This window comes from Cryptomeria japonica, chromosome 6 (genome assembly GCF_030272615.1).
Source record: "Cryptomeria japonica chromosome 6, Sugi_1.0, whole genome shotgun sequence".
Lineage (NCBI taxonomy): Eukaryota > Viridiplantae > Streptophyta > Pinopsida > Cupressales > Cupressaceae > Cryptomeria > Cryptomeria japonica.
Genome location: NC_081410.1, coordinates 234,154,364 through 234,180,677, shown reverse-complemented (window position 1 = coordinate 234,180,677; position 26,314 = coordinate 234,154,364). Strand labels below are relative to the sequence as shown.

Sequence of the window (26,314 nt, the reverse complement as noted above, 5' to 3'; positions counted from 1 at the left end):
ACTTCGGGTCCCATTGGTCACACTCGAGGTCGTCAGTCACTTTCATCTTTTGGTGACAATGAGGGTGAGGCTAGTGGCACTCCTATTAGATCAGACTCTAATTTTTTTGTACCACGCAATGTTCCAAGTGCACAACCTTCACTTGAAGGTACAGGATGGAATAAAGAGAAGCATGAACAAGCACGGATAGCAGCTTCAAACTTTTGGTTTTACAATAATCTATCTTTCAATGCAGCAAACAATGTGTATTGGGAATGTTTTGTTAATGCAGTAATAGTTGCAGGTAAGGGGTTTAAGGCCCCAACAGGTCATGACTTCAGTGGGCCATTGCTAGAGAAAGCTGTGCAAAATACACAAGGTGTGTTTGATGATCAGAAAAGGTATTGGAAGAGAAAAGGATGCAGCATTTTATCTGATGGATGGACAGATGGATGGAATAGGACTCTTCTCAACTTCTTGGTGGCTTCAAATGGTGCAATAGTATTCATAAAGTCTGTTGATGCCTCAGATGAAATAAAAAATGCAGAGACTTCGTGTAATCTGTTAGATGGTGTGGTTTAGGAAGTTGGAGTTGAGAATGTTGTCCAAATTATCACGAACAACGCAGCTGCATATATATCTACAGGTAGAATGCTTATGGAGAGGCATCCTTCGATTACATGGAGTCCTTGTGCTACACATTGCTTGGACTTGGTGCTAGAGGACATTGGGAAGATTGGATGGGTGAAGAAGGTGGTTGAAGATGCAAGAAGTGTCACCAAATTCATCTACAACCATACTTGGGTGGTTGCTTTGATGAGAAAACACACAAATGGCAAGGACCTTGTGCGACCTGGAGTGACATGATTTGCTAGCCACTTCATCACTTTGCAGAGCATTCTTAGTGCCATTCCTCATCTTAAGCAGATGTTTGTGTCAGATGCTTGGTTGGGGTCTGCATACTCCAAAACAGAGTTCCATGACTCGCGGCGAGTCACGCGAGTCGACGGGCCGAGAGACCTCCGCCGGGTCACGGCGACCTTGACCCGGCCCGGACAAGTCACAGGGTGTGACTCGCTTGACTCGCCAAGTCAGCGAGTCACCCCCTGACTCGTCGAGTCCGAGGGTCGTGACCCGGCCGGCGCAGCTTGCAAAAAGTGGACGCTAAAACAAAAAAAACATCACATTTTTATTATGTTTTGTGCCATTTGCCTTTGTCATAACCCTAAAAGGGATTGCCATTTAGTTTTATGAGTGGAAGAGAGGAAAAAAGAGAGCCATAGTTGTGCAACCAGCTGAGAGGAAGAGGTAAAAAACTTGCACAAATCACATTGGGGCAGCACTACAGTGCATTGAGAGCATCAAGGAGCTCATTTCAAACACTTGTCAACAAATTTGAAAGAGGTAAGTTTTAATTTTTATTGATTATGTTGGTTTTTTTTCTATATTATGGATTTTTTCTTTTTTTTTTAATTTTTTTTTAACTTCAGCTTTCCAAATCTATATTGCTGCTTGCATACTTCAATGATTCAATCACAATGGCATAAATAGAACAATAGCATAGCAAACCCTAGACTTTTTTTTTGAAAAAATTGTATACATGTATTTATAATTTTTTCTAAAAAAAATCTAGGGTTTGCTGATTTTTCTGAATTGTTAATTTCTTTCTTTGAAATTTGAAAATTTTCAAGAAAAAACACAATGCACAAATTAGTCTTCGCTGATTTTTTTTAATTAGTTTAAAATTTAAAATTTAAAACTTTGTCAAACACAATGCTCAAATGGTGATTTGTAAAATTGTCTTATTGCAGCAGCCCTCACGTTTTGAAAACAATTTTTTTTCCTAATAGCTCATCCTAATCTTCCACCTAGGAAACATGGTCAAAAAGATGAGGCATGGAAATACACTGAAGAATTCCCTGGTAGACAGAGAAATTAAACCAAGTGTATGTTTTGTAAGGAAATTAACCATGGGGGGATAAATAGATTAAAATATCATATTGCTGGCATACGTGGCCATGATACTGAGCCTTGTGACAAGGCAACTCCCGAAGCAATCCGTTTTTGTTACGTTCTATTAGAAAACTTTGAAATACATAAGCAAACCAAAAAAAGACAAAGAGAGGAGTTATGTCGTATTGGTTCCCCTCCACCCACATCCGCATCCGGCTCCACATCCACAGCTGCATCCATAGGTTGTGTTGGAGAGGGTTCTTCTATGCCTCCTTTTCGTCCTAGTGCTTCTGCTAGTACCAGTACTTCTATTCCTACTCCTAGTCACACTTTTGGTCCTAGAGTGCGAAAATCCAAGATAGACAATTTTTTTGTACCACGCACTACTCTTGGCGCACAACCCTCGCTTGAGAGCATGTCTTGGAACAAGGAGGTCCATGATGTAGGAAGAAAAGCAATTTGCAAGTTTTGGTACTTCTGCAACATTCCATTTATTGCAGCCAGGTACTTTTTTATTTGATTGTTTTAAATTAAAATTTAAAATTTTATGGTTTGAATTTGAAAGTTGAAATTGAAATTGAACTTTTCTTATTTAATCTATTTCAATTTGTGACAGGTCTCCTTATTGGCAAGGCATGATTGATGCAGTAACCATTTGTGGGCCGGGGTTTAAAGCCCCTAGTGATACTGAGTTGAGTGGCCCTCTCTTGTTGGAAATGGTGGAAGATATGAAAGCTGACCTAGAGGACCACCGCCAATCTTGGAGCCAGAAGGGTTGCACCATCATGACAAATGGTTGGACTGATAGGAGGAATAGAACACTCCTAAATTTTCTTGTTTCCAGCGGAGGTGATTGATCATTTTACTTCTCTATATGCATTGTGATTGAAATTGGATAATTTACATTCTAATTTAATGATAATTAATTTGTTTTATTTTTAGGATCCACCATGTTTTTGAAGTCCATCGATGCTTCCTCACATGTCAAAAATGCGGCATACTTATGTGAGGCTATTGAGGAAGTTATAGATGAGGTGGGGGAAGAAAATGTGGTGCAAGTGGTGACGGATAATGCAGCAAGTTATGTTGCTGTAGGTAAACTTTAAAAGTTTTCTTTTAAGTTTTAACTTTTGACTTTTAAACTTTTAAGTTTTTAACGTTTAAATATTAATGGTAAAATTTCACATCTAATTCTTTAACTAATTTAAAATTGTTGCAGGAAAACTTTTAATGGAGAGGCACCCAAAAATCTTTTGGTCTCCATGTGCGGCCCATTGCGTTGACCTCATGCTGGAGGATATAGGTAAGCTTGGATGGGTGAAAGAATGCGTTGAAAGGGCCAAGAATATATGCAAATTTATTTACAATCATGCATTGGTCCTTAGCATTATGAGGCAATACACGGGGGAAAGGGAGTTGGCTCGTCCTGGTATAACGAGATTTGCCTCAAATTTCCTCACATTGAAATCCTTGTTAAAATCAAAGGCATCTTTGAGGCGCATGTTTGTTGGTGAGGAGTGGACTTCCTCATCCTATGCTACAACCACTGCAGGGATGGATGTAGTAGATTGCATTTTTGATGAGCCAGGTTTTTGGATCCCTTGTGCAGAGATCGTGCAGGTAATCTTATAAATTTATAATATTATATGCATATTTTTGTTTTGTTTGCATTGTGCAACTTTGCAATTTTTCTTATTTTCATGCACACTTGTGAGTTAACTATTTTTGTTTAACATTATTTGCTGGTCACTGAGCCCCTAGTAGTTCTCCTATGAGTTGTTGATGGGGAGAAGCTCGCTGTGGGCTACATATATGAGGGCATGGATAGGGCCAAGGAGGCCATTAGATCCATATATGCTGGAGTTGAGGATAAGTATAGGCCCATTTGGGACATAATTGATAGAAGATGGCATAACCAACTTCGTAGGCCCATCCATGCAGCAGCTTATTACCTCAATCCATCATTTCGTTTCCATGCTGATTTCAAAGCGGATGAGGAGGTTCTTAGCGGGCTATATTTAGTAGTACAACGGATGGTCACTGATACCACAACTATACTTTTTGAGATGGATGCATTTAATAATGCATCAAGGGCAATCTTTGCTAGCCAATTGTGCAAAGAGGGTCGGACAAAATTGCAGCCAGGTAGAAAATTCTAAAGTTTATGACATGCATTTTAATTTTTCATTTTATAATCTACCTTTAAAGTTGGAAATGAGACTAATGTTTTTTTCTTTTCCTTATCTCAGATAGATGGTGGCAAATGTTTGGGCCTTCAACCCCAAACCTTCAAAAAATTGCCATCCGCATATTGAGCCAGCCGTGCAGCGCTTCTGGATGTGAGCGCAACTGGAGCATGTTCGAGCACATCCCCACTCGAAGAGGCGAAATAGATTGTCTGTGGAGAGGTTGAATGATCTAGTCTTTGTTCATTACAACCTCCGTCTCAGGACCAGACAGATTTTGGACGATGACTTCTCTCCGATCACTCTAGAGGAAGTCGACCCCGAGTCCGATTGGCTCACTGAGTCCACCGATCCAGTCTTCACTGATGAGGACCTTGAGTGGGTTGACCAGGTAGACAGAGAGGCTGAGGCTGTGGCTATGGCAGAGGAGGAGGATAGAGCACGATCAAGCACAACACCTATGGCTACTCAGACTGGCACATCACAGGCAGAGACTATGGCTACTCAGTCATCCAGGACCTACCTTAGACGCCTTTGTAGGAGGCAGATAGACGAGGCTGAGCCTGAGCTTGAGCCATAGACTTGTTTTTTTTTACACTTTACAGTTAGATATATGTTTGGGAACATTTGAAGTCATGGATTTTATATTATACATTGGACAACATTTTAACTCTATATATCTATGTTTTCTAATTCCTTCAGCTACAATTTACATTTCTATGCATGTGATGGATGTATGTTTATGTATGTGATCAAATTAGCTTCTATTTGATGATGTTATAGTGTCTTTAAGCTTAATTCAATAATGGGTGTATGAAACAAGTTTTAAATCATTAAAAATCTCTAAATTTCAAGGGTTTTCTTATTTTGCCGAGTCCGAGCCGAGTCAGCCTTGCCGAGTCAGAGCCGAGTCCGAGTCTAGGAAAAGACCTGAAGCAAAGAAGATTGTGAGCATTGTTTTTGATGAAGGGTTCAATAAAAGTGGAGAGGAGTTGACTGCGGTAAGTAACAAACACAAAAGTAAAGTTTATACAATCTTGTCTATTTGCTGATTTTATTTTTTAGGGGTTGATTTTGTACTAATTTAAAATTTGTTTTCATTTTTTTAGGTGACAAAACCTTTGGTAAGGGTTCTTCGTATGGTGGATGGAGAGGGCATGCCAATGGGTTTCATTTATGAGGCCATGGATAGGGCCAAAGAGGCCATTTCACATGACTATCGTGGAAATACAAGAAAATGTGAAATCCTTTGGCGCATCTTTGATCGTAGGTGAACAAACCAACTCCACCAACCGATACATGCCTTCGCCTACTTTTTGAACCCGAAATTCTACTCCTCTGATTCATTTAGGGCCGATGAGGAGGTCATGGCAGGTGTTATTGCATGCAGTGATAAGATGGCACCTGATCCTGAGTTGAGAGACAAGGTTCTTGATGAGTTGGAGGTGAGATTTGACATTTGCAATTGCTCTATCTTTATTTATGAATTCGGAAATGTTCATTATTGAATTTGAGTTTGACACTTTGACTATCTATTTCTGAATTTGGAAATGTTCATTGTTCAAGATCTACAAAAGTGCAAAGGGGAGACTCTTCTCATCACAACTAGCAATTGATAGGAGAGGAAAACAACAACCAGGTAAAAAATTTAGTAAATTAGTTCAATAGTGCAAGAAAAAACTTACAAACTTGATTGTTACATTTTTTTCTCAATTCTAATATTTCTAAATGTTTTTTGTAGATTTATGGTGGGAGAATTATGGTGCTGGCACGCCTAATCTTCAAAAGATAGATATCCGTGTTTTGTCTCAGCCATGCAGTGCTTCTGGGTGTGAACGAAATTGGAGTGTATTTGAGAGCATTCACACAAAGAAGAGAAATATATTATCACAAAAGCGGCTCAATGATCTAGTATTTGTTTGGTACAACCTTCGCCTTCGAGTTAGACAGGTGGAGGGTGTTTCACATGAGGCTATTGACTTGGATGAAATTGATCCATATGGTGATTGGACCATGAATGAACAAAATAATGGTGACGATGCCCTCCTTACCAAAGAAGAAATTGCAGAAATAGAGAGAGGAGCAGCACAAGATGCAGAAGGAGCAAGATTGGATGAAATGGAGGATGAAGATGAGGACGAAGATGAGGACTTTGACTTTGAAGAAGAATCATCTCACCATTTAGATACCACAACACCCACTGCTACTACTTCTAGCTCAAGGCTTGAAAAATTGAGCTATATTAGGAAAAATACAAAGTGGAAGATGTTGTGTTGCATGGGTACCCGTACCCAACCCCCTAGAATGCGTACCAGAGACTGGTACGCGTCTCTCGTACCGGAGACCCGTCAGGAGATGTCTCTACACATAGGAGACTCCACGTCAACAAACCCTCCCGTCTCCACCCTAAATAACACGCGCAAAAGTCAAAAAATTTGACGCAATGCATGGGCAGAAGCAAAAACCACTGACGTGAGCCCCATTTTTAGACATTTGTATGACATTTTGAATTGACTCATTTCACATTTGTGTACTTAAACTTCAAAGTGAATGTTAATTCTTGTTTTGAAAGTTCAATGCCATTATATTTTCAGATTTTCTATAAATTATTAAATTATATTTAAAAAAAAATTGGCGTCTCCAAGTACCCCTGTCTCCTATTTTGAAAAAATAGCCGTACCAATACCGGTACCAGTCTCCAACGTCTCCGAGTACCCCCGTACCCATGCAACCTTGGGAAGATTGGTTTGTTCATTCACATTGTTGTTTTTCACATTTGGAGTTGGACTTGGATATATCATTATATATAATTTTGTGAACATTTATATACTTATGCTGCCATTATACATTTTAGAGTTGAAAGTTGAAAGTTGAATATGCTGCAAAACTTGAATATGCTGTCATGAATGATGAAATTTCAAATATTGCATGTTTGTAGATCATATGACATGTGTAATGTTTCAATTATGGCACTTATGTTCTCTAAATGCATTAATTTCTTTATGTTTTTTTTTTGTAAAACTACGGTTTTTTTTTTTGCCGAGTTTTTCACGAGTCCAAGTCCGAGTCCAAATTTTTGGTTTGCCGAGTCTGAGGCGAGTTCGAGATTTTCAACTATGCGACCATGTATACGTACTCCCGTACCTAGGTATATATATAACATATATATACATATACATAAATATATATTTATATAATAAAAATAACACTAGTCCCAGCTAAACATGATTAATAATTAATGAAATAATTAATTAAATAATAATAACTACTTTTTACTTCAAGAAGCAACAAACCCTAGGGTTATGAACCCTAAATTCTCTGCACTGACCCTCTAGGTTACCTGGCTCACTATCACACACTTGGCCCACAAAAATCGGTTAGGTCCAAATCTTGCCCAATTCTGATAATTAATAATTCATGGTAAAAGTAAAACATTAAATCATATTGTTAATTGCAAATTCATCAATTTAATCAATCAAAGTCCAACAAATCATCATAGAAAGCATAAGTATCATCGTTCACATATACATAATCATCTTAACATATCCATCAATTAAAACATGAAACTAGGGCACATTAAATATCTACAAGTATATCAAATATGCACTAGGGTTAACATGTATCAAGGCGTAAATACTGCACAAAATCAACTAGGGCACAAGTGGGATGTAACAAGCTTGGTGAGAATGTCTGTCGTTTGCTTATCAGTACTAATCTATCTCAACTGAATAGCATTCCTTTCCATCATGTCTCTAACATGGTGATACTTGATCTCCACATGCTTTGTTTTGTCATGAAACACAGGATTGACAGAAAGCTTTACGCAACTTTGATTATCACAATGGATAATTGTAGGTTCTAAGGATTGTCCAAACAATCTTGCAAGAAGCTTCCGAAGCCACATTGCTTCTCGTGCTCCTACACATTTTGCAATATACTCGGCTTTTGTGGAGCTCAGTACTACTAAAGACTGTTTCCTGCTGCACCAAGAAATCATAGCTGAACCCAAACTGAAACAAGAACCAGAGGTGCTCTTCCAATCAGTGACACATCCTGTGCAATCGGAATCAGTATATCCATGCAGCTTCAAGTTCATATCAGAAGAATATCTTAGGCCATATCCAACTGTGTCGTGCAAGTATCTCAGAATATGTTTTGCTGCAACTAGATGTATTTGCTTTGGTTTAGACATGAATTGGCTAAGTGCACTTACTGCATAGCAAATATCTGGTCTAGTATTGACTAGGTACATTAAAGATCCAATCATTTCCCTGTATAGTGTAGAATTCACCAGATCCGAAATAGCTGCAGCTTCTCTTAACTTAAGAAAGCTGTTCTCCATAGGAGTGGCCATGGATTACAACCCATCATACCAAATCTCTTTATAACGTCTATGGTGTACTTCTTTGACTTAGAATGATCCCATCAGATTTTTGCCAAACTTCTAACCCAAGGAAGTAGTACAATAAACCAAGATCCTTCATCTCAAATTCAGAAGATAACTCCTTGCATATTATAATAAGATGATCTTCTCCAGTGATAAGTAAGTCATCAACATAAAGAATTAGGATTAGTGCTTCCCCATTACTTACCTTGAAGTATAGGTTTGAATCTGCATCATTCTTGGAGAAGCCCAAGCCCATTAGGTAACGATCAATCTTTTCGTACCAAGCACGTGGAGCTTGCTTAAGGCCATGCAATGTCTTCTTCATCTTGCAAACATGAGATTCCTTCCCATGTACCACAAATCCTTCAAGTTGTTCAATATACACTTCTTCCTCGATTATACCATTTAGAAAAGTCGTCTTTACATCCATTTGATGAATCTTCCATCCTTTAAATGCTGCAATAGCTATAATGGTTCTGATTGAAGTGTATTGGGCAACTACAACAAAGGTTTCCTCATAGTCAATTCCCTCCTTTTGAGAGAATCCTCTAGCCACAAACCTAGCCTTGTATTTTTCAATACTACCATTAGCAGCATGTTTGATCTTAAAGAGCCATTTCGAAGAAACAACAGATTTACCTTCTGGTCTAGGTACAATGTCCCAAACATCATTCTTTAGAATTGATTGATACTCTTCTGCCATGGCATCTTTCCAAACTTGTTGACTAGTGGCTTCCTCAACACTGGAAGGTTCTGATTCAATGATTTGACTCATCAATGCAACATAGCTAAAGAACTTATGAGGTCTCTTACTTTCTCTAAATGTTCCTCTTGGGGCTGCAATATCTTTAGCCTCTTGCATCATTTTCCTTGCCCAAAGAGGTCTTTTCTTACCAATCACAATGTTAGTAGGCCCATCAGTAGGATTCAAGGGCTCATTTGGATCATCATCTTCTTCAAGTTCATGAGTCTCCCTATGAATCTCAGGAGTATCGTCTTCTTCCATATTTTGAGGAGGCTCTTGATCTTCAATGTCCATTTCATGGATGCCCTTGGATTTTCTGAATGCAACATCCTCTTCAAATGTCACATCCCTACTCAACTCAATCAATTTCTGCCCTGGAATGTAGATTTTGTAGGCTTTTGATGTTTCACTATAACCTACAAATATTCCCTTCCAACTTTGTCCTTTTATCTTTGGGTATATGTATGTACACTGGACAACCAAATATCCTCAAATGACTTACATCCGGCTTCACCCATGTGAATGCTTCTTCGGGAGTCTTATTCTCCAAAATTCGGTGAGGGCATCTATTTTGAACATAGACAACAGTTCTAGAAGCCTCAACCCAAAAAGAAGTTTGAAGATTTTGATAATGGATCATGGCTTTGGCTGCTTCCACAATAGTTCTATTCTTCCTTTCTGCTACACCATTCTGTTGAGGATTATAGGGAACACAAAACTCACTCTTAATCCTAGCTTCAATGCAAAAATTACGGAAGTTACCAAAGGTATGCTCTCCTCCATTATTGGATCTCAAGACTTTGATCCTCTTCCTTGATATGTTCTCTACTGGAGCTTTGAATTCCTTAAATCTCATAAGTACTTCATCAGATTCTTTACTTTCGAAAAAATAGATCCAAGTCTTCCTTTAGTGTTCTTACCCAATGTGCAACCTTTGCAAGTTCTTTCATGCTCCCGGTTGAGTTTTGGAAGGCCTGTAACCATCTTCTCCATTGTAGGTAGTGCACAAAAGTGAAGGTGACCCAATCTTCTATGCCAAATCTCACAAATACGTGATGAATCATGAAGTAAGGCTTGAGGAGGAGAAGTGCAAAGTCTATAAAGACATCCATGACGAACTACAATGACTTGAGCTCTCTTGATATTTGATTTCTTTGGCCATGCAACGACTTTGCCATCCATGAATGCGATTCGATATCCTTTGTCTTCCAAGGCAGATATGGAGACAAGATTTCCCTTAATTCTCGAAATGAATAGTACATCATTCAATTTCAAGGAAATGCCTGAATTTAGGTGAAAAGAGGAGGTCCCAACTCCTTTCACAAAGTAACTAGCATCATCTTCAATGGTCACTTGTTCATTTGAAGTTCTCTCGACCAAATCATTTAGATGATCTCTAAATCTAGTAATGTGGCGAGATGCACCACAGTCAATTATCCAAGTATTGTGGTCAGTAGGCACATTACTTGAAAGGGCTGAATAGAATATGAATCCATCTAAATCCTTTTGCATAAGAATTTCACCAACATCCGCAATGGAAGCTTGAGGCATAGTCCTAGTTGGACATTTCATTGCATAGTGACCATATTTGTCACATCTAAAGCATTGGATTTTTGAAATATCCTTCCTTCTTTTGAATGTAGAACCATTATTGGATTCCTTATCTTTCTTCCTTTTGAAATGTCCTTTCTTACCCTTCTTCTTTGAGGAGTGTGAGGCAAGAACATGAATATCTTCGTTTGTAGAACTTTGACCAATACCTCTTGTGACCGATCTTGACTCTTCTTGAATGTAGTCTATCTTCAAGCGATCAAACTTAGGAGGTTTTGATCTTGCGCTTATCCCTTGAATAAATGACTCCCATGATGAAGGGAGACCATTGAGTGCCAACATGGCTAACTCTTTGCCCTCTATAGTGTGTCCAATGGTAGAGAGTTGATCTCTCAATTCGGTAATCCTCATGAAGTATGAGGTTATGGATTCTCCTTTCGTCATTTTGATGTGATGAAGTTGTTGCTTTAATGCAAGGGCTCGGCTTGTGTTGTTGATCTCATACATCTCCTCTAATGCTTTGAACATGTCATATGCCATCCCCAACTTGGAGATAGTTGGCACAATGTGATCTTTCACAGAGTCAACCAACATCTTCATTGCTTTGTGGTTCTTTCTCTTCCATTGAAGCTTCTCATCCTCTTTGGTTGGTTCCGGTATGGCTTTCTTCATGAATTCGTCTAATTCGTTTTCACCCCAGGCAAGCATCATTCTAAACTTCCAAGATACAAAGTTTGATGCTCCCTCAAGTCTGTCTTCAAATCTAATTCCATTCACCATCTTGACGTTTGATAGTAGTCGAACTTGAAGACAATAGTGGAAGATAACCTTGCTTCTATAAATCTGATCTGATCTTTCCTTAAGCCTGCTTTGATACCATGTTAAGTTTAGGTGATCAGATTATGTAGACAAATTTAAGGCAATTACACAAAATTACCCTGGGAAACCACCCTCTTGAAGGTGAAAACCCAGTAAAGAAGTTCCTTATTGTTTTATTGATATTCAAGATGTCTTTTACAATGTATTAGCTTCACTCCTTGAAGTTAGTATCAACACAGTTCAAACAATAAGGAATGAGTTTGATCTGCTATGAGTGCAATCCACTTGCTGACTATGATATCACTTCTATATGAATGTATGATCTGCTGGAGATAGATATATCACATCACAAGAAGGAACCCAATCTGATTGCTGTATGTATAATGAAAACTGCTGAAGATGATGGTAGATTCGCAAAACAAGGAACATGATCTGTTGGATAATACGTGATCTGCTTGTGTCTTCAATTCGATGTATACTGAATGTGATGAGGAGAATGAAGCTATATACTATATACGCCTAGCCAACCAACACGACTTATCTCTAAAGTCGGTTCCTTCATTAACAGTCACGTCTTTTTGTTATGATAATAAACACGTCTTTAATAGGACCGATTCAATTCAAAGAGACATGATTATAATATAATAATAAATCAGTTTTGTGTCAACACGTCTTAATCAATGTTTGATAATAAAATCGATTTAGCATTAATATAAACAAATTGATATGACTGAATTATCTAAGGCCGATCAGGCCAATTAGACAATTTAGTTGTCTATGTCAGTATAGAGGAATTCCGATTGACGCTATTACATTAACACCAACTACCAAAGTACTCGTTTCCTTTTTTAAGCTCCGTGTTGTTTACTTTCTGGGACAGCTATATTGTTGTTGGTTGTTAAGTTAGTTGGGAGGGTAAGTTCCATATTTACTAGGCATGGGTGAACATGTTGTATGGATGAATCTAGGCCACTTGTTCAGTTAAAATCCTAGCCATTCATCTAGATTTTGAAAGTCTATATAAAGGGGAGTAATTCTCTCCTATTTTTGGTAAGTTAAAGAATTGTTGTTGAAACTCTACCAAAATTTATACAGAAATTATGGAAGCCAAATCTGTGTCAATTTTCATATGAGTGCATGGTTTTATCTTCTTGCCATGTTTTAATTTATGTTATGTATTTCATTTACGAATGGTTTCTTTGGGTAGAAATTTGATGGATTTTTTCTTTTCATACCGTTAAGGACCAGCTGATTGTTGATCCCTCTATATGTTTAGTCTGAACTTTTAAAGAGCTTAGTTCGACTACTAAATGCTTAGTTGAATAAATGTTTTAAATTCAGCATATGTGTGTAGTAGTTTGAAAATCAAGATTATCCCTTGAAGATTGCACTGGTTTTGTCTAGGTGTGTTTTAACTGGCAAAACAGAGCTTGGTTATTCGGAAATTCCATCTATTTACTCAAAGATATTGTTCTAGTTAAAGTAGTTTAACTTCTCTCCCTTTATCGATTTTTTATTTATTTAAAATCTGAAGTTGATATCCCAAACCAACATCATGCCTAATGAAGATTTGATGAGCAAAAGACTTGTAAAGTCTTAAGAACGACCTCTAGAACCTTTCCAAAGCCCGTCTCTATCGCAGGCGTAAGTCCCCTTAGTGTTACCAGCAAACACATTACCATTGAGTTGTCCCACAGTCAAGAAATGACAGTTTAAACCTTGAGGTTGTCTTCTTGTGATCGTCTTTAGTAGCACTAGAAACCTCTTTATGCAAGAGAGAATGGGTTTATCTCGATATTCTATTCCGTGTTGATTAAAAGAGTAGCAGTACGATTTCCCGCATCAACACACACCACCCGACTGCACTCCGAGGTTGGCTCAATAGAACACAATCGGCCACAAAGGGTCGAGTTGGCCAGCTGGCTGCAACCTTCCCCATTTGTTTGGGGTTACCTAAGTATGAACTGTGTTGAGAAGAGATTGATTTGTTGCTGAGTCATATAGAAAGCCTTGTGTTGTAAGCACAAGAACTCTATGTTCCTCTCGGAGAATAAGCTTGCCCAATTGTACACTTTACCACTTTACCAATGTTGAGGCCCACCATTAGATCGATCATTCAGATAGCAATGTCAGATGCGCTATTGACACTCTTTAGTCTACTTTTAAATAAATGCAGCACACATCACCATTCAGTTGTGGCGATAAAATTCTTTTCGAGTCGTCGATTATTACCATTGCTCTATATGCTATTCTATTTTTCTTTTGTGAGATCGTTGTGGCACACTCTCTTCAGGAAGGCATCCTTGTTCTACCATGTCATCTTTTCACTCGGCTTTGCAGCGGAAGCTCCCCTCGAGGGTATCCCAAATACAATTGTAAACTTAGTAGGCTAGAAGGATATAGTGATCTTGCAACCCCTATGCTTGATAATAGAATTTGTGGGAATGCATGTTGCACCATGTCACCATGGCCCTCAAATAGGGCTCCTGGACTTTAAAGAAAGGTAGCTGTGTGGTCTTCTGTCCCCGCGCATGTGTGAGTGCCACCTTCAGGGGATGACTATTTTCAGTGTCTTGGCACTTGGTTCGATACTTGTTGCCACTTAGGCTCTCCTAGGTAATGGTGTCGGTTGTAATAATGTCATCTTCTATTGCCTTCCGTGATTGAGTCCAAGGTCTGATTCTCTTGCCTTTTCTACTGCTGGTTTCCATGCTTGCAACTTGTACTCTCCATAATCAATACTAACCCATTAGGAATGCCAACAATTTTTAATGCCTTCTTAAACCGTTATTATAACTTTCTCGCAATCTGAGAATTTGCCAAGGCTTTTGTACTCTCTATTACTGTGGCCATATTAGAGGAATACCAAGTACAGTCCACAAGTGAATTTGACTAATGCTGCTGCTACACAAGTGTCGTATTGATTTCTGTACAACCCGTAATGAGGGATGAGGTATGGGATGCAGTATTGTCGCTGTACCAAAATAGAATCTCTGTACTAAAGCTTGTGCTTTACCAAAAAAAAATCGCCCTACCATTTTTCTCAAGTGTCTTATCAATTTTTTGAAATGACGTGCTTCACCATACACATGCCATACATAGTCATGGGATGATTGTTGTATGAATTCGCCAATGAGTTGATGTTGTACGCTTGGTGTTGGAAAGTGCTTTACCGCTTGAAGTCGTACAACATTGAGGTGTGTAGGTTGTTGGAATTGTTGTCATTGATGTCAAGGGTATACAGTCATCTAGAAGTTGTCATTGATGTCAAAGGAGCTCAATGGAGATCATTGAATATATTGTTGTTAATGTTGAAACAAACTTGTATACAGGTTAGACCTACTGCAGATGTTGAGGACTTTCAATATACCTTGAACAGTGAAAATCCAGGTTCAAGAGTACCTTCAAATTATGATCAATATCATGGCAGGAAACCATGATCGATGTGCTTTGAACAGATGTGGAAATCATGGTTGGTATGCTTGACTTGATGCCGACTACAAATGTTGTGTTCAAGCAATTCATTGTATAGATAATTCATAATACACATACTGATGACAAGACACACAATGACTAATACAGCGGCTAGTAATCTAGACTTTGAATAAACAAAGTATGCAGGACATCGATTTGCAGTGACTATGACACAGATTAATATTGCAGCGACTGCCATTACTAAAGATCAAATTTTAGACAGTTAATCATAAAAGGTAGCAAACTTTTGGTTATAAAAGGCGGCAACCAAGTGACTATATTGATTTAATGAAACAACAAAATCAGAATGAAGACAAACATACTACAGCCGAAGTTTATGGTGCATACAAAACTGATAGAGCCGACTTTATGAAGAAGACGACATTCACATTGAATCATATATAAAGACAATCTTTTTATAAGAAAGTATTTGTGAAATCTGTTTTGAGTTTGTGTGATGTCCCCATTCAAATTTGAAATAGAAGATAAAACTTTGTTGCTAGCCCGAGAAAGCCCCTTGTATTATCTTTATAGATGATATTCAAAGCTAATTCATTCGATACATGTAAGGAAGAATGTCATTAATGATCAATGATTCATATACTTCATATATGACTGGAATTAATGAAGAAGCAAGTTCAATACATAAATAATGAAATAGCTAAGACAGGTGTTAGAGGGAGGAGAGGAGATTTTGTCACAGTGACTGTATTTATCAAGGCAGCCAGGACCTTGAATCAGACAAGATTCGAAGTCATCTTACTATTCTTGCAAAGCATTTAAACAAAGTTAGAGGTCATATAAAGGAACATAAACAGGAAAACGTTAAACTTGTAATAGCTGGTGTATATGTTAATGATAAACAACAAACAATGATAAAAGAAATATCATAAAAGACTTTATGCAATAATAAAAGACTAACTTATATATCATAAAGAACAAATTTGTTTTACTGAAGACATTGACTTAATATGTCTAATTGATAATTGTGTATTTAATATGATTAGACATCGGTTATGAAGCAGAGACTTAAAAAGCGGTTGATATGTGGAAAGCTACGATTTCATTTCTTTGAGATTAATAATAAGCAAATAACTATGAAGTACTTAATGCAAGCGCAGCGATGAAGATTATTGAAGGAAACAGATCTGAGGTAAAGTTTTTATCAAAGCAAATTCAGAAGATACAAGTCGAGCAAATATGATTTGTTCATTAGAGAGAGAGAGAGTTTTAAGTAAGCAATTAGTTTGATTATAAAAAGACAAACTCTTGTTAACATAAAAGACAATGTAAAAGGGAGGATACAAAATCTATAATAAACAATGATAATATTGGATTAAGCCAACACTCGTGAACAACCAATGAATCAAAGTCAAATCAGAACTAGAGGGTAGGAGTTGTTTGAGAAGAAGAAGCACCTGGAAATCAATCAGAAGAAAAGATCATTAGTCAATAATATTATTGAAAAACAGTGATAAGCTAAGATCATTGACTTATTAAGACGGCGGTTTGCTCCATGAAGAGATGCAATTTGCAAAGTGTATATTAATAGTGCGATTTGTATAATTGGTTAAGAAATACAATGTGAAGAGATGTGCCTTTTAATGGTTGTGACTATTGGAAGAAGAATGTCTCTTAGAGATAAGAAGATATATAAAGGGAATCTATTTAATCAGATTGGGGAAAGGAAGAAATATAGAAGATTTCAATCAAGGATGGGATTTAATGTGACCTCCAATACATGTAATACAATTATTAAATATGCAGCAAAACGAGGACTTTACTAAAGGGAAAAGGCAGCGATCATTGTCTATGAAACAAGCAGTGACTGTTAAATAAGAAGACAGCAAGTGCGAGTGTTAGATAAGAAGGTAGCGATTTGATCAGAAATAATAATTATTAAACAAGGAAACAAATTTATGGCAGTGGTAAAGAAAAAAGGAATGCAGCTATTTGTTTTATTTGCAACTCATTAAAGTTCTGTTAATACAAACCAATAAAAGGAAAGGAGTGTGAGTGTGAAACACAAAGATATACCAGAAAAGACATGAGAATACATATGCAGATTTAAAGAAAATACATGCAGATATATGAAGGGAACATGAGCAGATTGATAAATAAGAATATATGAAAATTTGTAAGAAGTTTCTAGTAGTGCTGCAGAGAGATAGTAATCAGTTTGATGGGAGATTTATGATCAGCAAAATCTATTTACAAATCAGAGAAAGCTATCAAGATATGTTTTACCCTTTGAGCTATTCTTAGAATTTTAAATTAAACATTATAATGAAATGTCTCAGAAATGAGAGGAGGGTTTATAGAGGCACCCCATTACAAAGCAACGGCCTAGATTGATCCAAGATCAATGGCCAAGATTAATAGATAAAACCCTGATTAGGGTTATTTGCAAAAAAAAAAACTCTTTTTGGCCGATAAGTAAATTACAACACTTTGGATAACCAATGAGAAAATAGGAGCCACTTGTTGAGTCTAGTTCATTGTATCTAGACATGGCTGACTTGGAACCCTTGGATTGGTTGATTGATGACTAGGATGCCACCTTAGCTTGCTTTGTGGATTTGATTCTTCATCATGAAGAAGTGTTGATGCTTTAGGCAATATCTTTTGATCCGAAGGAAATTCAAGATGATTAGAACATCTTCTTCATTCTCATTGTGTCTTGAACTTATCGCTCTTTGGTATGGAGTCCTTTAATTTTGGATTTCCAAAAGAAATCCAAGATGGATGTGGATCCCTTCATCCTTGTATGATTTAATCTTCTTGAATGTCTTGATGGAGTGTAACTCCTTCTTTGTTACTTTTATCCTTGGATTTCACCTTGAAGCATGAATGGTGTCCTTCCATGCATTGTGGAATTATCTTTCCAACTGGTTCCTTTGTTTCATCTTCATTTTTTCTGGAAATCTCTTCCTAAGTTGACATCCATCCTCATGAAAATCATGAAAAATTCCTAAGTTTGAGAAATAAGCTTGATGTCGACTTGACGAATTTTTGAAAAATAACTCTAATTTTGTGACTAGATTTTTGATATTAAACTCAAAATCAGACTTAATCAAGTCTGAAACTGAAAAGTCAGAGTTAGTAAACTTGGAAATTATGGAATTATTGTCTGATTATGAATTTAGAAATGAAAATCAGACTTTAGGAACATTTTGGAAATTGAAATCAGACTTGGAAAAACTGTTGAAATTATGAAATTGAGTTTGATTTTAAACTTTAGGAATGAAAATCAGACTTGGAAAAGATTCTGGAAATCAAAATCAAACTCAAAAAAACTCTTGAAATCTTGAAATTAAGTCTGATCAGACTTGCAAAAAGATTCTTGGAGCTAAAATCAGACTTGGAAAATTCTGGAAATTATGGAGCAAAGTCTTGTTTTGAGAATTTATCCCTGTAAGATTAAGAAAACATAAAAACTCAACCTTGTTCTTCTGATGAAATTCAAAAATTTGATTTGGAAAACCTTAGCACAAGTCTGATAACCAAAATTTAGAATAAGGGAAGGAATTTTGAAGCCCAAAATTTGAGAATTTTGCCATGAAAGTGCTTCAGACCTGCAAGAATTGAAGAAAAATCTCAGAGAAAGCTTCTGATTAGTCTTTGAATGCCTTGACTTCTCCCTTGGAACTCGCTGTGAACTTGCAATTACATTTCTAATTTGCCTAGAACTTTGGAAAGGTGCCAAGAAAAATTCGAACTTCTTGAGGATAGAAGGAAAATTGTGAATAGTGAATTGCCAAGACTAATGTCTTATAGGAAACTCAACCCCTGCCTTGCATTGTTTTTTTGTTTTAGTGAATTTTAGTTGCAATGTATGTAGTCAAGTTTTGGCTTCCAAATCAAACCTTCCTTTTTTCTTTTTTTTCTTTTTTTTCTTTTTTTTGTATGTTTTAGGACTTACTGGCAATTCTTTTTTTTTTTCCCTAGAAGCTTCTCTTCTAGAAACTTTTTTGCTTTATTTCCTTTTCAATTTAGCCAAGTTGAAACTTTTTCCTTTCATGAGCCGGGCAAATTTCTCCTTGTACTCAGGTTTTTTATTTTTTTATTTTTTTTAATTTTTGAAACATTTTTGCCTAGGTGGACTTTGCTTATGCTCAAGGAAGTTTTCCATGGAAACTTTGAATTCTTCTGTGGAAACAAGGAATTTTGTTTTCAAGGAAACAAGGAATTTTCCCCAAGGAATTTTTTCAAGGAATTCAAGAATTTTTCTTGAACCAGGTTCTAAACTTAGTCAATTTCTTGTGATCTTCAATTAGTTTTTTAGAAATTATCCTCTAGATTCGAAAGTTATTTCATACTTGGTTTGTTCTGGATGAATTCTCTTGACTTGACACATTTTTTGAACCGAAAAGGCCGAAACCATCCAAAACCTTGAAAAAAGCAAAAGCCAACTTTCCAAAAAAAAACTTTCTATTTTTAGAAAAAAAATGTAGGCCGAAAAAACAAGTTCCTGGATTGGCCCCAAAATGCCAAAAACAAAACTTTCTAAATTTATGAAAAAACAAAAAATAAAAAATCCTAAAAAAGTAAGTTGTCAGAATTGACCCCAAGAAATTGTGATTTTACTCCTTCGACCTATCTGAGACCATTCATAGCATTAAAACATTCTTTCAACCACTCCTTCACATTTTGACTCTGATGACTCCTCCAAATTTCACAAAACTTGATTGATTTCTGAGACTTAGAGACCGGAGACCAAAACCTTGAACTAAAAGCAAAACAAAAAAAAGAGGGGGTCCCCATTTGCAATGGGGCAAAGTGTGATTACGTCACAACAGGTCTTCGACTTAGTGCCCACTATTCTTGGGCTCTTTTGATATGGATAGTTTCGCTATGAGGTATAATTTTTATCAAGTATCTCGACAACCTTGTTCTCAAGGTTTCCTCCTTCATTGTCCTAATCCTGTATAGACTGTATGGTTGGTTACTCTTTACAAATTCAGCATCAAGGTTTTCTTCTTTGTCCTCGTTGTTCAATACTAATTGTATAGACGGGTTACTTGTTTGGTTGGTGAGGTCTTCGTATGCTTTGTCTGAGGGTGGTAGGTGTCTTGCTAGTTCAACCCACTCGCTTGTCATTTGCTCACCATCGCCAAATTCATCCTTTCCTCTTGACTACAACTTGCACTGACGTTGCGACATTTTTTTCTCATTGGACATGGATTTCCCTTAGTAGTCCTTCATTTTCTGCTTCTGCAATTCTTATCAGTCATCTTTGTCACACTTTGTGCTCTTAGTCAAAGTGATCTTCTTAGCTATCCTTTTGTAACTTACTGACTACTAGGCATATGTCTTCTATCTTTGTTCGGTTGCATCGACATTAATGTTTGGGGGTATGCCTTTTGATGGTGCCACATTGTTCGTCCTCCCTCTGATTCTGTTCTTCGTACCATTGCAATTTTTTTGCCTATGTTGTTGTTGGTCCCTTTCCTCTTGAATATCATGAAGTTACATGCCATATCCTTGACAATCTTCAAAGAAGATGGTTAACTTCATCATTCACTATTAGGCTATTCTAGATGGCACTCTCAGGGACCTCTCATTGGGGAGCCTCTTGTCGAACATACAAGTAAACTGATGCTTCCCACAAGTACACCAAGTATTGTGTCAATTTGTCTTATGTTGTGTATTCCTCTTCAATTTCAGTTACTTTTGGTTCTTCAACCGGTTGACCCATTGCATCGCCATAATGCTTGTTTGTGAATTATATTTCCGGATTTGTATTGGCAACGATGCCAAATGCCTACTACCTAACTCTACCAATTATTGAAGTAAACGAAAATGTTCATTAACAGATAATAGAAACATAACAATATAAATCATTGTGCATATTTGGAAGATATAACTTTCATTCCAATTACTAGATGTACAAGATATGTAGTAAGTACAATGACATCAGAGAGAGCTCTCCCAACTACAATCAACAACATATAAAAAGTTTACTCTTTGGTCAATACTACCAACCCGCAGTAATTGCTAACTACCAACGCACACTTTGTCGGAAACTAATCTCCACACTTACAAATCATACAATATTTTTTTAGCTGACTACAATTTGTACTCTAGCAATGAAGATCACATCATTGAATTTAGTGGCCTAAACATTGCTGACAAAAAACATTTGGTGAAACATCAATGGACATTTTACACTTTGATGTGTTCATTTTGCAAGAAACAAAACTATGGAAGAAAGATATTGAAAGATTCAGCGACATATTGAAGAAATGGAAATGATACTTCATTAACTCTATTGGTGCATTTGGAGATATGGCTTATGTATGGAGACCATCAAAGACTAAATGGGAAGTCACCAACCAAGATCAACATTGGCTTATGATTATTTCTTTTCTATTAATGCATATGGACTAGTTGTATGCACACAAAAGAAAAAGGTTTGAGAAGATATCACTCTTTATCAAATCCATTCCATTATACTCTTGGATTACGGGTGGATATTTCAATGCCAAATTAAATGATGAAGATATGTTGTCGTGCGCCCTGCAATAAGCCCACAATTTACAAGTTCTGTATTAAAAATGTTCTCTGCTCTTCACATTCAAATGCCCCAAAGGCACGAACAAAATATTCAATCCAAAAATATGTGGATCATTATTAACTATTAAGGTGTGTGCCTTATAGAGAGGACATGATTTAAGGTTTTGAAGACAAAAATCTTCCAAGGTATTGAATGGTGCAAGCCCCTAAAAGCTATATAAGCCATCATGTGCTTTTGATAGGGCTGAGTAGGGTTTTGTTCAAAAAGCTGCAAGTTGTATTTATAGAAGTGCACCAATGTGAAGGGCTACAATTTTGTGTGGGTCTATTTCAAGCTCACTAAGAGACAGTACTTGTAAACTCCGGAGATTGGTACTAGTATGACTCATTTTCAAAAATAGGAGACGGGGTACTTGGAGATGCTAAATTTTTTCTTTAATATAATTTAGTAATTTCCAAAAAGTATCATGACATAAGACTTTGAAAACAAGAACAAGGGTAAATTTTAACATTAACTTTAAAGTTAAAATACACATATCAAAATGTCAAATCTCATTGTATCAAAGAGTCAAAGAGTTCAAAACTCACACTACATATGTCATATTAGATTATCATTACATGTTAAAATTCAAAAATATTGATAGTTGATGCTGATACACAAACATAAAACAAAAATCAGAAATCTATCATCTACTCTTCAACATTTTGATCATCCATATCAAGCTCCTGATCTATGATGCTTTCCACATAATCATCACTCTCAAACTCAGGTTCTTCTGATGGTTCTAGAAGTAGGGGTAATTTAGTAAGGCCATCTATTTGACCACTTTATCCACCATGGCTGCTGAATGATGGAAAATAGCATTTTTGTTTTGTTTTTGACCTTTTTGTGTGCCTTTGGTCAAAGGAGACGTGCAGGAGATGGCCAAGAACCTGATAGGAGACACTGAGATGGTGGGAGACGTGGAAGTGAAGTCTCCAGCCGAAAATGAGGTCTCAAGAAGTGTGAAAAGTCTCCGAGAGGGGTCTCCAGCTCCGAGACATGTCTCAAGGGGGTGGAGATGTGTCTCCAAGTAAGAGGCATGCCCAAATGAGAGAAAATATGACTGATTCAACAATGAACAGACCTATTTATAGAAGGGTGATCATAAGAAAAAAGCAGTATTATGCATAAGTGTTGAAGGCTGGGAATGTCTAGACTCTATTTTGTGTGCTTTATGAAACATATCACCCAAGGGTCTTCAAAGGACCATTCTTCAGCTGTCAGCCTCATCTTGGTGTTAAAATCCTTAGGCACTATTGCTTAATGAGAAATAACCAAAGAGTTTTTGAATTCAATTAGCTATACCCAATCATCCAATTTGGATGGTAAGGTGATCCGTGAAGGGAACACCTTTTTTTCCTCTACGAGAACACAAAATTTAGCAAACAGCAAGTGTATTGAATTTTGTGATTGCATCTGCTGCAATGTACTGCCCAAAAGTATTGGAAATGCCCATAAAATAATCTTCATCCCATTATTTTAAAGGCAGCCCTGACAATCTAACCCAAACTGGAAACTTGATGATGCTATATTTGATTGGATTAAAGCCCAGAGTCCAATTTTTAAGATACAGGCTGTTTTGCCCCAAAACCTGGGACTGTTCAGAAGAATCCTTGAGCAATCATTTAGATTGGAAAATGAAAATAAGAAAAAATCATTCAACGGAGCAACCACCTCGACCTGACATCTTAATTTCCATTTCTGAAGCACCTATCTTTTAACATTAATGCTGGATGGATTATTGCAGAACTTTACACCAAACAAGTTATTGAGCCAAGAAGCCAACCTATCAATGAGAGAGTCAAGGATGGCAATTTAGTGTATCTACCCTTCCACCATGGCCTGAGTAGGAACAACATTTGCATTAGACAACACCATGGAGGGCTTTCAAGGAGAAACTCCTCTATCAAAGAGGAAGAGTGGGGCTTCTTCATCATGACCTGAGCAATGGGTCCACATACAACAGTTGAAGGACACACCCTAGGATATTGACCCTCAATGACACTCTCAATAGGCCTTATCTTTTTGGCTACAAGGAGCTTTCCCTTCTACTGTACACATTTTTGTATTTAGTGTCACACTAAAATGTGTACATTAAAACTCTAACAAGTCAACCCACACGAGTAGTGAAGTTGGCTTGGGTCGTGGATTTGCTCCCCATTGGTCTCAGGTTTGACTTCGAGGCTCGGGCTTACCTGATGCATGTGGTTTGCAAGTGATTGCATGCATCCCCAGGGGATCAGTCTTGCCTCAGCTTGCCCCTTCTTAGCCCCAACTTGGCAGTAAGTAAGACCAAGGCAAGGCAGGTTGGGTGCTGGGCTAGGTCGCAGGGATTAAAATTAGCCTCTAACAAGTCAGGGTACATTAGCCTGTTATTTGGAATTAAGTTCATACTTTTTGGAAGTTATAACTTTGTCGCATTTGCAACCAACATAAGGGTGACATTCAAATAGAGGTTCATGTCATCTCTTTCATGTCAATTACTTGTTATCTAATTGTTAGCTTGCTACAAGGCTAAAGTTCCATAATAAGGTAGCTGAGTTTATTCTTTAATTGTTTGGTATAGCAATGATCTTTTCTATAGAGGGATGAGTAGATTCAAGTGATTGATCTTCATCAAATACTGTTAGTTTTAGTCAAATTTGAAAACAAAATAAAAAGAAAGGAAAATTTGCTCGCCCCTTATTACTAGTGAACAGGATAAACATGACTGATGTTGCGATTGTAACTAGTAAAGATATTCTTTGAATATTAGCATTTAATTGAATGTTCTGAAATGGCCAAGTAAAGTAGTTTCAGTAAACAGGGAAGCTAAGTAGAGGCCGAGGTTAATCTTTTTGTTTTATATACCTCCTATTGTTTAGTGGTGTCGTGTGTCCCTTACTTCACAAATACTTATTCTTTCCCTTGGAATAAATTAGTTGTCTGCAATTTCTTTCTCTTGTTGCCTGCATTTATTGTCGATATTGTCTAAATTTTCATTTCAATCAAGGCTGTTCACATTTATGATATTTCTGATCAACTGCTACTACTTATTTTATTGTGGGAGCAGGTGAATGTCCCAAAAGAGTTAATTCCTGAGAAAAGGCCTCACTTCCTAAAAAAAGATAACCACGATGATAACGGGAATTGGTATTACAATTCATCTTCTGTTTTAGGGAGAATCAATGACTTGAAAATTTCAGAAATTCATTCCCGATCAGATGGTATGGTTATCACTATCTTTGATAGTTTGAACAATTTCTGTTTACTTGGAATGCTACATTATGAAAAAACTGAAAATCTTGTATTAATTCTTGTAGAAATATGGACCATTCCATGCTTCCAGAACACCAATACTGGAAAGTTCAAAGCTAAATGGAAAAAACATTATGATCACTACAGATCAGAAATGACAAAGGCATTGAACTCTGATGACCAATTGAAATGCAAATCAAATGCTAATGCTAATGCAGTTACCCAAAATTATAAGCAGGTGAACAACTTAAATTTTGTTAAGTTCAAAGATTTTATGTTAACTTAATATAATGCAGATAAGCAGACTTGAAGCTTGCTAAAAAGAGTCGCGCATATTTAGTTCTATGGATGTAGTCCCTCTTATATACTCAACTAATCTTCTAGCTTTACCTACAGATTCTATATGGAGCAATGAGCTTGAAGGATTCTCCAATTTCCAGGCAACAAATCCATTTGGAAGCATCTACAATTTATCAAATAGTGTATGAACATGCACAAGAACGAAATGAGATACAAAAATGCTGTTTTGCATGGAAAGTAGCTGGAGAAGCTCTTTGTGAGCTGTATCTTGAAAATGAGAAGCAAGAACCCATTCTTATTTCACCTTTTATATTGTATGGAAATATTTCTTGATGTCACTTGGCTTGCAGCATCATACCAAATGGCTTTAGTGTTGGCCGCAGTTGCATCAGTTGTCAATCCAGGCAAGGTGAAAGACAGACCGGGATGGTATGGTCCACAGAATTTTAGTCTAAGTGGTTTCTAATACATATTTTGGACCTAAGTATTGATGTACAGTTCAGCAATGATGGATTTCCGTGTTGAATGGAAAACTTCATCATGATGTTGATGACAGTTAAGCTCATTGTGGCTCACTCATCCTCCTACCTTTAGATAGCAGCTTTCTTATCAAGAAGCATATCAACCGAAACATTGGCATTCCATCCATTGGCCAATATTTGACTGGGGCCAAATTCTTAATAGCATTTTGTATATTTTGACCAAGGCCTAAAGTAAAAGAATGCTAAGAGATGGGAATGCATTGTAAGCTCTTTAAGACCGCTGTTGTATTGGACCTTTCACAAGAGCTTAAAAGCTACTCTGTTTCATGTATTATTATGTAAATATTAAGAATTTGATGCAGTTACATCAGCTGAAGTATTTGTTATGATATTGCTCCCCAGTATCATTATAAACTTGTAGCACACTTCTGCAGTAATTTCGAAGTGAACATGCAGTTGAAAGAGAAATTATATAAGCTAGAGAAACACTGAAAAGTATGATAGTTATAGTATTTGTTCATAGCTTATAAAATGTTATTATGGTTACCAAATTTATCAAGTGCTATGCTTTTATTAGAAATAGAGAAAGATTTTGAATCCATAAGATCCAACTTCTCAAGAAGAGACACTATGTGTCAAGTT

The 26,314-nt window shown here is 36.9% G+C and overlaps 2 protein-coding genes across 7 annotated transcripts in view; both read left to right on the top strand.

Annotated features, from left to right (window-relative positions):
- Positions 1 to 26,044, top strand: part of LOC131071474 (probable RNA-dependent RNA polymerase 5) — a 245,886-nt gene extending 219,842 nt beyond the window's left edge. For all 6 annotated transcript variants that reach the window (XM_058007354.2, XM_058007352.2, XM_058007349.2 and 3 more), the window contains 3 exons: positions 24,706 to 24,859; positions 24,956 to 25,128; positions 25,287 to 26,044. In XM_058007354.2, the coding sequence (XP_057863337.1) occupies positions 24,706 to 24,859; positions 24,956 to 25,128; positions 25,287 to 25,523 (564 nt within the window). In that variant the 3' untranslated portion in view covers positions 25,524 to 26,044. The remainder of the gene's footprint in view (positions 1 to 24,705; positions 24,860 to 24,955; positions 25,129 to 25,286) is intronic.
- On the top strand, positions 3,559 to 6,606 carry LOC131071475 (uncharacterized). The gene is made up of 5 exons (XM_058007355.2): positions 3,559 to 4,077; positions 4,182 to 5,119; positions 5,228 to 5,563; positions 5,685 to 5,757; positions 5,860 to 6,606. The coding sequence occupies exons 3-5, from the start codon at positions 5,486 to 5,488 to the stop codon at positions 6,555 to 6,557; spliced, it is 849 nt and encodes a 282-aa protein (XP_057863338.2). The 5' UTR covers positions 3,559 to 4,077; positions 4,182 to 5,119; positions 5,228 to 5,485; the 3' UTR covers positions 6,558 to 6,606.
- Positions 26,045 to 26,314: the final 270 nt, after the last annotated feature.